At 42.0% G+C, this 12,078-nt stretch overlaps 1 protein-coding gene across 4 annotated transcripts in view; it reads left to right on the forward strand.

The window, feature by feature from the left end:
* The window catches only part of DYNC1I1 (dynein cytoplasmic 1 intermediate chain 1), a 303,858-nt gene that overhangs the window by 44,950 nt on the left and 246,830 nt on the right, over positions 1 to 12,078 (forward strand). For 2 of the 4 annotated variants that reach the window (XM_059171178.1, XM_059171179.1), the window contains exon 5: positions 11,428 to 11,487. The exons of the other annotated variants lie outside the window; for them this stretch is intronic. In XM_059171178.1, coding sequence (XP_059027161.1) covers positions 11,428 to 11,487 — 60 coding nt within the window. The remainder of the gene's footprint in view (positions 1 to 11,427; positions 11,488 to 12,078) is intronic. 4 annotated transcript variants of the gene reach the window in all.

Raw genomic sequence — 12,078 nt, forward strand, 5'->3', positions numbered from 1 at the left:
ACACCTATTGTCATATTTTAAAACTTTTAAAAATATGAAGAATAAAAATATTTTTTCTCAAAATGATTAGAATATTAATCAGAGACCAATAGCCTATATCTTTTATACACAAGGGTGAAGCATTTATTACTATATAGCCCTTAAAGTTGACTTATGTTTAGTTGAATACATGTCTTTCTTCTGCAGGAAATGGCAGGTTCCTTGAAGTCAGGAAGTGATATTTGAGGTTGTATCCATATAGTGAGTTTTTGATAAATGTGGGTTGAATGAATCAACTATTATCCTAATTTTTACAGATGAGGACACTGAGACACAGAGGAAACAAGTAATTTTTAAAATTCACACAGTGCTAGGTTTTAACCCAGACAGACTGATAGAAATTTTCACAATCTATACCACTACCCCACATGATGTCTGACAACAATGGATATAAGTGATGTATACATGACTGACCCTGAAAGATATTATTAGGACTAAATAAATTAATATCTGTAAAGCACTTAGGAAAGAGTCTGTTGTATGTGAGTTTTAGTTCTTATTGTTGGTTTCTTCTTTCTTGTAATTTATTAGTCACACTTTTCCAATGGAAAGAGATCTTTCTAGATTCTGTCATAAAACATGTGTTCATTTTCAAATTTGATGATGCTGTATGTTCATCCAAGTAAGCATGTGAAAACATTGAACATGACAAGGCCAAAGACAGATTGTGGTCTGTGTCCCTGGAGACCCCTTTCTGGGTTACCCAACTCTTAATGCCTAACCTTTATATATTCCACCAGAAATGATTATCTAGGTAATAATAATCGTTCGCCCACATTTATTCTTCTCCTTCCCATGAATTGCTCATGGAGGGCTTTGCACTAGGGCCCTTCTTATGTTTAGTCAAGATTCCTTAGTGTTCTCAATAATACAGCTAAACTGAAGGCCATACTAGCCTGTACAAATCTAGGAAAGTATGTCGACTTGTCAGGATCACCAGGCCACCAGTGTGGAGGCAACACCCTATCGCAAACCTGACTCAAGGAAGAGAATTTTCCAAGTGATTTAAAAAATAAAGCATGTGTTAATTTGATAACATATTATATAATCTACGATTACAATAGGAGCACATATCTTGCAATATCTTTAACAAAATAGTCAGAAGGGGAAGTTGCTGATGTCTGTCTGTGGTGAGAAGTAGCATGGCGGATGAGGATAGTAACAGAATTAATTTCTATCTTCTTTTTTGGCCATCTGGTCTTGACACTTCATTAAGATCTACTTTCCAAACAATTGGGATATTCAAGTCCCCCCCCCACATTTTATTTTTAATAATCTCTTATTATTATGGAAACAACATCAGTGCCTTTTATACCATTAGAACATATGGACAGGCCAAAACTAGAGAAAAATTTTTTTTTAAGATTTTATTTATTTATTTGAAAGACAGAGATTACAAGTAGGCAGAGAGGTAGGCAGAGAGAGAGGAGGAAGCAGGATCCCTGCTGAACAGAGAGCCCAATGTGGGGCTCGATCCCAGGACTCTTAGATCACGACCTGAGCCAAAGGCAGAGGCTTTAACCCACTGAGCCACCCAGGCGCTCCCGCAGTTAGCACTCTTAACACCTTAGTGTGTATTCCTTCGCACAGTGTATATGTCAGTGTGTATATGGTAAATCATGTCATTGTATGAACTGTTGAATTTGCTTTTCTAATCAAATGCCCCTCTTTTCCCATTTCCATATGTTCTCATCTTATGTAATGTCTGTATTATTTTCAGCTTTCCCCAAGTGCCCCCCACATAATCTTATTGTATTTAAAATAGATTCCCGTCCTCTCAGAGATCAGTATCTATTAACCAGAACTCTTACATGCATAGATTTGCTTTAGGGAGGTAAGGCCCCTCCCAAGGGATCCTCAGGGCAGAACAAATGTCTTCTGAAGCACTTCACAGGGGAACAAAGGTACCAAGGTCATTCACACTTTCCGCCTCCTGTGCACTTGAGATTAGAACTCGGAACCAAGGAGCAGATGCCTGCAGACCCTGTGCTGTTCAATTTAAACATTAGGCTTCTATATAGTAAATATTATGTTTCATGTTGATAGGATACTTTGGTAAAATTTAAATATTTGATAAACTCTGTCCCCGATCTACCTTCTAGTGAATGTAAATAAGGAAACGAGACTAATATGTTTGTAGTCAAGCTCTGTGGGCAGCACATGGTTATCACTTTCTTTTCTCCGTGATTTCAAGAGAGGAAGATGTGCTGAGAAGCAACACCACCTTATTGCCCAACAGAAAATCCTCAGGACTTTCATTTGTATCCACATTTGGATTTCATAGGATTCTCTAGCACTCCATAAGCCTCAAAGGACTTTTGATCCTTTTTTGGTGAAAACATCACCATCTTCTAAGGGGCTCCGATGAATCAGAGGCTAAAGGGAAGAATCTAAGGTTTGGGTAAAGGTGAAAAAGTACAATAAAATAATGTAAAACCTTGGAGGACATTTAATAAGCCTATAAAATCTTTATATACACTTTAAAAAAAAAAAAAACCTGTCATTATGTAAAGAGAAGTTGATAGATTGCCACTAGTTTAATTGACTTCAGGAGGGCAGATATTACGGATTACAAAACTTGTTAAAAGTCAGTCTCCTTGGAAATTAGAATAAAAGACACACTATAGGATTTTCTGCTTCTGTAGCTCATTAGCTGGTTGAACATTTTTGATCTCTTACTCCTCTGTCTTCAGGAGAGCACTCAGTAAAAGCATCCACATATGATTACAGGATCCAGTAAACGAGGGGCTGCTGAGCTTTCTTGTTGAGAGACTGTTTGCTTGACAGCAGATCCTCTGGGAAAGATCTGGGGAAAACATGTCCTTCCTCCATGGTGGGAAATCTTAGATTCCGCTTTGGCTCCCTCTCAGATGGGGTCCATGCACAGCCCACTGTGGCTGGTGGCAGAGTTCCACATTAGGACTCGGATATTAGCCAACAGAATGAAGATTCCCACACAGTATACCAAGAAAAAAAAATGTTGAAGAACCCAATAGAAGTATGTATTGCACTATTCTAGTTTTATTTCTGACATCAGAAGATCTTATCATCATCACTGTCGTCCTAAGTAAGGAAATAATTGAAGTTGGGAAGTAAAACATTAGCTCATTTCAGTGCCATCGTTAATTAACTGACATCATGTAAATGACAGTGACAGATTGAGTGATATGACAGATTTTTAAATGTTCTTATTATTCAGCGGATTACCTTTGGAAACAGCACTTAGAAACATAGGTGTTTGGGGGTAACCCCAACTGGAGACTTTCTTTCTATTTGGCACTCTGCTCACACAGGTCCAGACCATTTTCTGTATCTGATTAGTGCCTTCTGACTTCTTTGACAGAGAAGCCTCCTGTTAAAAGCATTCAGACACCCTGGGATTCGGGGAAGTTTGGTGCTCTGCCCTCGCGCTGTCTCTCCCACCTCAGAGGAAAGAATGGGAAGAGCTGCGTTTCAGGGCAGTTGCTTCAAGGATGAAATAAAGTTGCTGAGTTCATTTGGTAGCAAAGATCGCTGGACTTCTTTTTAGTCTCCGCACAAATCTCCGCTTGGGAGAGATGAAGGATTTGAGGCCAGACATGCCCCGATTTATTCTTTCATTTTCTAGTAAAATGAAAGTAAAATCTATTTCTTTAGGAATCAGCTTGCCTCCTTCAGCCTTCACGCCCGTCAGCAGAAGTGGCAAGTAAAGAACATTCCTTTGTTTCTTCTTTTGTCCACTCACTCACTAAATAGATGAGGATTTATTGTGTGAAAGATATAGTAAATGTTAGAACTGCAAGGCATATAAAGATAAGGAATTCTTCTCACTTCTAAAGAACGTGCTTCCAGCAAATTGACAGATTTAATTTGAAGCCATCTAAGGAAATGTTGCTAACTAATTCCAGCTCTCAAATATTTGTACTTGGAGAGATGGGCAATAATGTCATAAACCATTATTCCCAAATCATCTGTCATTAATTTGTAGTATATTCACTTGGGACAAGTGGCTCTGGTTCATTCCTACCCTACATAGAGTCTTGACACATATTTGGTACTCGATAAATATTTATTAATTTGCGTGTCTGTGCATGTGCGAGCACATGTGCGTGTGGTGCACAGCTTACAGAACACCGGGTGTGATGGGTGCAGGTTGAGTTAGAGGGATAAGGACAGAGGAGGTAGAGCAGCATAGCTCACGATTCACGGCCCAGTTGTCAGAAGGTGGACGTTGCTGAAGGGGAATTCCCAGCAGTGGTTATAGGACTGAGCTATAAGGCAGGGACTTTGTCACAGAACCAAGGCAGAAATCCAGTCCTTGGATTCAGGGCAAAAAGTCAGATTGGGTGCAACACACTGTTGGCTTGATGTTGAGGTCCTTGGGCTTTATGACAGTGCTCATTACTTCCTGTAGGTCATCCTCAGATTTGGTCTTCCATCCAGGTTTTGGACTGTAGATGAGCATAGAGAACTGCAAAATAAGAGGCCCAAGTATATCTATATTCCTGTCCCAGAGAGAGACAAGTTATTTCTGAATGAGGTTATTGAGGACAAATATATCTTGAGAGCATGATATTTGAGCTGGACCTTAATGAATGCATATACTTTGGGCAAGTGGATCTGGGAGAAAGAGCATTCCAGATGATGGGAAAAGTGTCCACAGAAGGAAAGGCTGGGAGAGTGTGGGAGGCAGAATGCATGTGAAGGAGCCAGTGGGAAAAGAGCTAAGTCTGAGAGGAGGATGGCCTTTGTGATAATTGCCATCCCTGGCTCCCACACCGAGTGGCTGTGTACTGAATTCATGGGGTAACTCATTACAAACACGGGTACCTAACCACAGGTCTAGGTGAGGTCTGGGACACTACTTTTTTTTTTTTTTTTAAGATTTTATTTATTTATTTGAGAGAGAGACAGAGAGAGCATGAGCGAGGAGAAGGTCAGAGGGAGAAGCAGACTCCCCATGGAGCTGGGAGCCCGATGTGGGACTCGATCCCAGAACTCTGGGACCATGACCTGAGCCGAAGGCAGTCGTCCAACCAACTGAGCCACCCAGGCGTCCCATGGGACACTACTTTTATAATGCTTTCAAGGTGTAAGGACTAGTGGGCAACAATTGGTCTGACGTAAAGGCCTGAAGGTCTAATCTAAGGTTGCAGGGTGGAAAAGGAAACAAAGGAGGGGATGAGAAGGGTAAGATGGCTCTGGCGTGCAGATGGGTATGTCCAAAAGGCATGTGAAAAAGTGGACTTGGAACCCAGTGGTGATAAGGACTTTGTGGTTATTTTGGGCAGAAAATGGAGAGACAGCTGTGGAGTAACCGGGGTTAGAGTACAGAGATGAGGGAAGGGGTGACCCTGATTGGGAAGTGCGTAGCTTTCTGGGGATGGAAGGAATAGGGTCATACCAAAGCTGGCCATGGACTTTAATGACGTAGAGGCTGTCACCATCACATCATCATCCTCATCACCATCGTCACCTTCATTTTTGTTATTATTATTGCTTGTGATGCTTTGTTTCCATAGGTTGAGTTTCTGGAAGTAAAACCAGTCCAGTCCAGGAATAATTCTATGTTAATGGTTCTTGCTGTCCACTGGTGTACTGCAAATTTCGAAAGAACTATACTGATTTTAAATGCCTCCAGCAGTGTATGTGAGTGGAGTGTTAGCGTGACAAATGACAGAATTCTTAACTCATGCCTTCCAAATATTTTTCAAACGTTACTTTCTTATAACCAAAGAAAAGGTCAAGGCAAAGACACTCTTCAGGCAAGAATTTCAAAGCTTTCTACTCAGAGGTTTAATAAGGATGGAAAGAATGGAAACTAGCAACTTACTAGTTGGTCAGAGCTGAAGAGGGAGAAGTTAAACACTCATCAGTGAGCAGGGTATAAGTAACACAGACTTCATGTGTTCCACTCCTAAGTTATATATATTCTGAACAAATGGCCAGGGATTATTGTTATTTTGGATTGGTTTTGAATATTTACTTCTGTCTAATAAAGTGAAACTGAGCAAAAAAGCTGAACCAAGGGAGGGAGAATTTTGTAAGAAATTAGTGATGAATTGGTAGAACGTTTGAAATATAAAGTTTGGTTAGTCTCTGACTAGGTCAATGCTAACTTCAAGAATTTTGATGTTTTGTCTATTTTTTTTTAAAGTAACAAAAACCATGTTGTCTCCCAAATTATAAACTAAATATTACATGTTAGGCCTTTCTAGATGAGATGCTGAGGGCTACATTGGCTGGTATATTTAGGGTCACATTAGTGAATGGGTATTTTCCATGGTGTGGGAAGCTTCTGTAGCTAGTATTTTGAAACAAGGCTGGGAACCGTCCGGAACTGCCAGTCCAGCTATGGGACCATACAACCATGACAAGGCTCCTTAGTCCAGAATAGATGGAGAATTACTGGGTGCTGTTTCCCGTGCAAGATCAGAAATCGAACCTTAGATTGTCAGAGAGTTAACCTAAGAAATAACCTAAAACTGATGAGTACAGACAAATGCAGCACTTAAAAATAAGTAAATAACACCAGGATGATTTTCCATGTAGGGACAGCAGACAAAATCTAACTGATGTACTTAAACAAAGATGTTGTCAATCAGAAAGTGTTTAGTTGGGCATCCCAGTAACGGGATAGGGGTAGGGGAGACTGATAATATGGGGCTACGTCTGGTCCTGTGGAAGGAGGTGGACATGTTCGGCGGTAGGGCAAGGACAAGCTGTAGGAGTAAAACATTCAGATGCACTTTCTCCAATCCCAAAGACCCAGCTGGTCTTCGGGCTTCCCAGGAACTGGCCTTCAAGGACAGAAGGCTTTATCGGTCGTGTATAAGTGTTCCCCCTGGCAGTTACTGTTTTCATGATAAGTTGGTAAGTCGACATCTAAAACATAGCAGACTCTTAATTAGACCCAGGAAACCAACTCAGCGGCTGAAGTCCAACAAACCAGGCCTGGATGAAAATGAGTTTATGTCCAGATCCTCACCCCAGCCTTCCAAAACCAGGTTACATGAATCTCTGATCTTTTCAGAGGGAGGGGCTTTCCCTGCTCTGGCTTCCAGGGATGATCCAAGTACAGTCCAGGGCCTGGCTGGCGGGCACAGAGTACACATTCATTGAAAGGAAATGATAGCTATCATTATTAATCGTTCTTATGGCATTTGTTTATTTTTTTTTTCAGCTAACATTTATTGAAACTTTAAACTGTGCCAGGCCCTGGGCAAGTAATGACAACTATTTCCTTTTTTTTGTATTGGTTATCCCCATATCATTACGTATAAATATTCATACATCTCATTACTTCACTAAAATGTAACATTCTTAAGTGCCCACTTGGTGTACTGCTTTCCCAGAGCACACCTGTGTATGTTTTACTTTCTGCTGTGTTCTGCTAAATTATTTATACATATTTTTATCTCTTCATAAGAGTTGTAGTTTCCTTAGAATTCTTTTCATCCTCTATCACAGTATTTTACCTATTAGGTCTTTAATAGATATTTATTGAATAAGTAAATGAATGTCCTATCAAAAATATTCTCTCCCTGCATGCACTGATTGGTCCATTCCAGAAATGACTGAAAATGAGAACTGATTACTATGGTAAATAGGGTGATTTCTATATGATAATATTTTGTGGGAATATGTTATGTTCACTTATGTTTATTTACTTGATTTTACTCCTTCTTTTATTAAAAAAAAAAAAAAAAACACCTGCCATGATTTCAAATTGCCCAAGAAAGTTTAGGGGGAACCATCATTTTATTTTCAGTGATACACTAGCTTGATACTAAGATGTTTGGGAAGTTAAGGTGTATGTCAATTGGTTATAAAAGTATACGAATTGGAGAAGAAAGTGAAAGGCAGTTTAATCATCATCTGATGTTTTCAAATATCAGAAAAAAAGCTTTAAAGGGTCTCTGGGCTGCCTCCTCCTTTTGCCGAGGTCAGAGACCTTCCTCAGGACACACAGTGGAGCCTAGCCCCAATACCTTCCTCTCCCGGTGGGGCCCTGTCCAAGGTCCTGCCACCCATAGAGAAGTGTCTCTGCGAGCTTGCACAGAAGGAATTCAGCAAACATTCAATACACATTTCTAGGTGACCTTTGGAGACACAAATAACATTTGCCCATTTGATGTATTGGCTTTAAGTGCTTTTTCTAAGGGAAAGTGCGTTCTGTACAAGCCTGACCACCCCACAGATAACAATGGGAAAAATGAGAAGACGATAAAACTAGCATACTTGATTGCATCATTGGCTTGACACCTTACCTCGCTGCTCATTGCTAATGATGACTCTTTCTTTCACCAAATAATACATGTGTGACTGGCGGGGCAGGACTGCGGTGGGTCGGTTACAGAGACCACCTTGGTTGCTCTGCCTGAATCAGTGCCAACCTTGGACTGCTGATCTGTTGACTCCTTAAGTGAGTGATTCTGATGGAATCATCATTTTTACTTCTTAAGCATACAGTGAGTTCAGATGAGCTGTCCAATAAGTAACAGGACAACCAGACCACCTGGGAGCGGCTGCATTCTTCACCTGCCTGGCAGAAGTGGAAAAGGTCAAACAAGGTCATCCCATCCGAAACCTTCAGGCAAATTGAGGGCAAAGTAGCTGACCCCACCCCTTATAGAGGAATGTTCCTCACAGCCGGCTGGAGCCAGAGGCTGCTGCTCTGTCTGTAGCCAAAGAAATGCCCTTAAAGATGAAAGGTCTGATCCCCAGGGACGTGTGAACAGCCGCTGTGAATCACTGTAATGGAGTCTGTTACTTCCACTATTTATAACCATTACATTCGCCAACAAGGGGAAGGAATCTGTGCCCAGAACCTGGAAGGCCTTGCTTTTTTTGAGCAGAGAAAGAGTCGGGAGCAGGGGTCCTCACCCTTGGCTGCACATTTAGAATCACCTGGAGAATTTTCCGAAATACAGATGCTTGGGTTTCGCTCTGCACATTCTGATGTAATTGGTCGGAAAGGGGCCTGGGCCTTAGGCCAGGCTTGAGTTAATCACGGGTTTAGAGGCTGACATATTTGAGGATCAGTGACGCTGTCTCCTGCTGACTAAGGAAAGCACTAGCCTGGCCCAGTCATTCTGCAAACGTGGCTCCAGGATCAGCTATAAGCCTCACCTGGAAACTGGTTAGAGTACAAATGCACCCTTGCCATACTGAATCGGAATTTCTGGGGTTGGAGATCAGCGTTCCGTATTTTAGCATAAGCCCTCCACATCATTTGAACCTTGTCAGAGTTTGAGAACCACTGATCTAAGTCAAGACCTTGCTACTCCAAGTGTGGTCCACAGACTTGCAACATCTATAATCCCTGGAGCCTCTGAGAAATGTCACAGACCTACTAAACCAGAATCTGCATGCTCAAACGGTGTTCCCAAGTACGTGTGTGTGCACTGAGATTTGAGAAGCTCGGGTCTAAGGAGTAGCGGCAGGTTAGTTCTCTCTGGACTCGAGTTGTCAGGTTTCAGAATGTTCCTAAGAGGACAGGAGCACAGCCAGAGCTGGTAAGGGCAGCTGTGACCTGCATTCTGCTGCCTCAGGAAGAGGAACTTAAATGGCATCTGTCACACGCGTAGGGTTTGACTCAGAGAAATCTCAATAGTAGTTATGGGGTGAACGTGGTAGTAAGAAATAAAGCTACTTTTGTTGTTGTTGGTTTTATTTGAGATTTTTATTTTATTTTATTTTGTTTTGTTTTATTTTTTTGGTCAAAAGAGAGAAGGCACAGGCACAAGCAGGGGGAATGGCAGGCAGAGGGAGAAGCAGGCTCCCCACTGAGCAGGGAGCCGGATGCAGGACTTGATCCTAGAACCCTAGGATCTTGACCTGAACCAAAGACAGACCCTTAACCAGCTGAGCCACCCAGGCATCCCAAAAAGCTTCTGTTCAAATAGTTGCTTGGAGTTTTGTAGGTATAATTGTGTATTATCCTCATAGGAAATCAGAGAAAGACCATCTATCTATCCATCCATTCATCCATGCGTTGTGTTATGTAAGTGTGGGTGCTGGGTACTTTTCTAGGTGCATCTCTGTAATCTAGGGATCCTCCCCCCATTATGAGGCTCAAATCTGGATCAAACAGCAAACAGTAGTACATAAATGGATGTATAATACAAAAAAACATAGGTGTTATGAAGAAAGGAAAGGGCTGTAAGAGGAGGGGATGAAGGAAGTGCTACAGAATAGTGAGGGGAGGAAAGCCTCTCTGAGCAGATGGCATTTGAGGGAAGACACACAGACACTCTTAGGGGGCTAGGACATCCAATAGGACACAGAGAAGAAGGAGAGCCATGGTTCAATGTAAGTTTGGAAGATGGCCACAGGCCAGGTCAGCCTAAAATTGAATTGTCTCATAAACCACGTTAAGTCTTCACAGACGAGGAAGACGAGGAGGGCTTCTCAAACTTCAGGGTGCCCGCAGATGGCCCGGGACTTTACTGAACCATCGTGTGCAGTCAGCGGGTCTGCGGTGAGCCTGTAGCCCGCGCTTCCGACAAGCTCCAGGAGCGGCTGGGGATCCTGGTCCGTGGGCCTTGCTGAGATGAAGCGGAGGGCATGGGATTCGGGACAGTTTCCTGCATGCACTCGGTTTCTAGAAGAGCTGCTTTATCCCCCTTTATTTTGAAGGAGAAATAACATGGAAAACTGAATGCCTTGCTAACTGGTGAGACCCTGTGTGGTCTCTTGTGAAATATTTAAACGATGTAAACGACCCCCGGCATCTTGAGACAAATGCTATTATCAGTGATCATCTCAGTGTAATATATAAATTAAAAAAAAAAAAACAACACCAAAATACCCACGAGCCTCAAAATCCAGTGCATTGTTCTTGCAGTAACGGACCTGAAGAAGCCAGAAGTTGAGCAGAGGAACCTGATGGCAGGCTCCACCTGGCCTGACCGTCTCCCCCAGACACTCTGGCTCTCACCCGTTTGCCGCCTTGCCTTTGGTTCTTTTCACCCCATGGGAGATGCTTGGTGCTCCCAGGTGTGGATGGGCTCTGGGGTATCCGAGAAACATGAACCAGCTTGCATGCTCAAATCAGTCCAGCTTGAGTAGAAAACAGAACAAAACAAAACAACAACAACAACAAAGGGTGAGGAGGTATATAGAGTTTGAGTAGTTAGCTTTGGGCTTCCCTCCGTGAAAACACTCACAGCTTCCGGTACCAAACAGACATTCAAAGGGAAGGACAATTCCTCGCTTTCTTTTGTCACTTGATATTCATGGGGTCATCCTTGCACCTGGGGATGGAGGGGCGGGGGGAGTGGGGAGATGTTCTATGTATGTACTGTATATGCCATTGCCTTGATGAATGACATGGTTTGGTTTGGTTTGTTTTCCTCCCCTTTTGTTAATTCTCTGTGTTCTTTTTCCTTTGTGCTGCACGATTAGGACCCTGCAGTGGGACACAGACCCCTCAGTGCTCCAGCTGCAGTCAGACTCAGAACTTGGGTATATGTCTGCTCTTTTGTTACTCCTTTTATTATTTCTTTGCGACACTTGTGTTGAAATGCTGGAGCTGTCGTTTCCCAGGTTTTCCCCCCTTCTGTTGAGCTTCCAGTTGGAGAAGTTTATTTCCTTCCATTAGTTTCCGTATAATGTGAAACCTTGAAGAAAGTCTCTCTTTGTGGAAAACACCACAAAAAGTGGCTTTTGATTTCTCCTTCTAAATTCCTATTATCGCAAAATGTTACTTCCCTGAAACCAAGATACAAACATACACCCACACCTCGGCTTCAAGCTGGGGCATGTGCGTTCTGTGGTGGGAGCTACACTTGACTAGATCCTAATCATCCTTCCCCTCTACTAACAAGTTGCCTTGGGTTAATTTTTGTTTAAAATTGGTATTAAAATGTCCTGTCTTTGTTTGTTTCGTTTTCTTTTCACTTTTTTGGGGACTCACAATAAGCATTTAATTTTAAATAAGTTTGAACACGTAAAGGTTCCTGTTTAAAGAAAAAGCAGATTTGTTGCATTTCTCAGTATTAAGAAGTTGCAAATATTCTATGATGGATGAGGTCTTCTATATTAAAAAAGATTTTT

Source organism: Mustela lutreola, chromosome 4 (assembly GCF_030435805.1).
Source record: "Mustela lutreola isolate mMusLut2 chromosome 4, mMusLut2.pri, whole genome shotgun sequence".
In the NCBI taxonomy this organism is placed as follows: Eukaryota; Metazoa; Chordata; class Mammalia; order Carnivora; family Mustelidae; genus Mustela; species Mustela lutreola.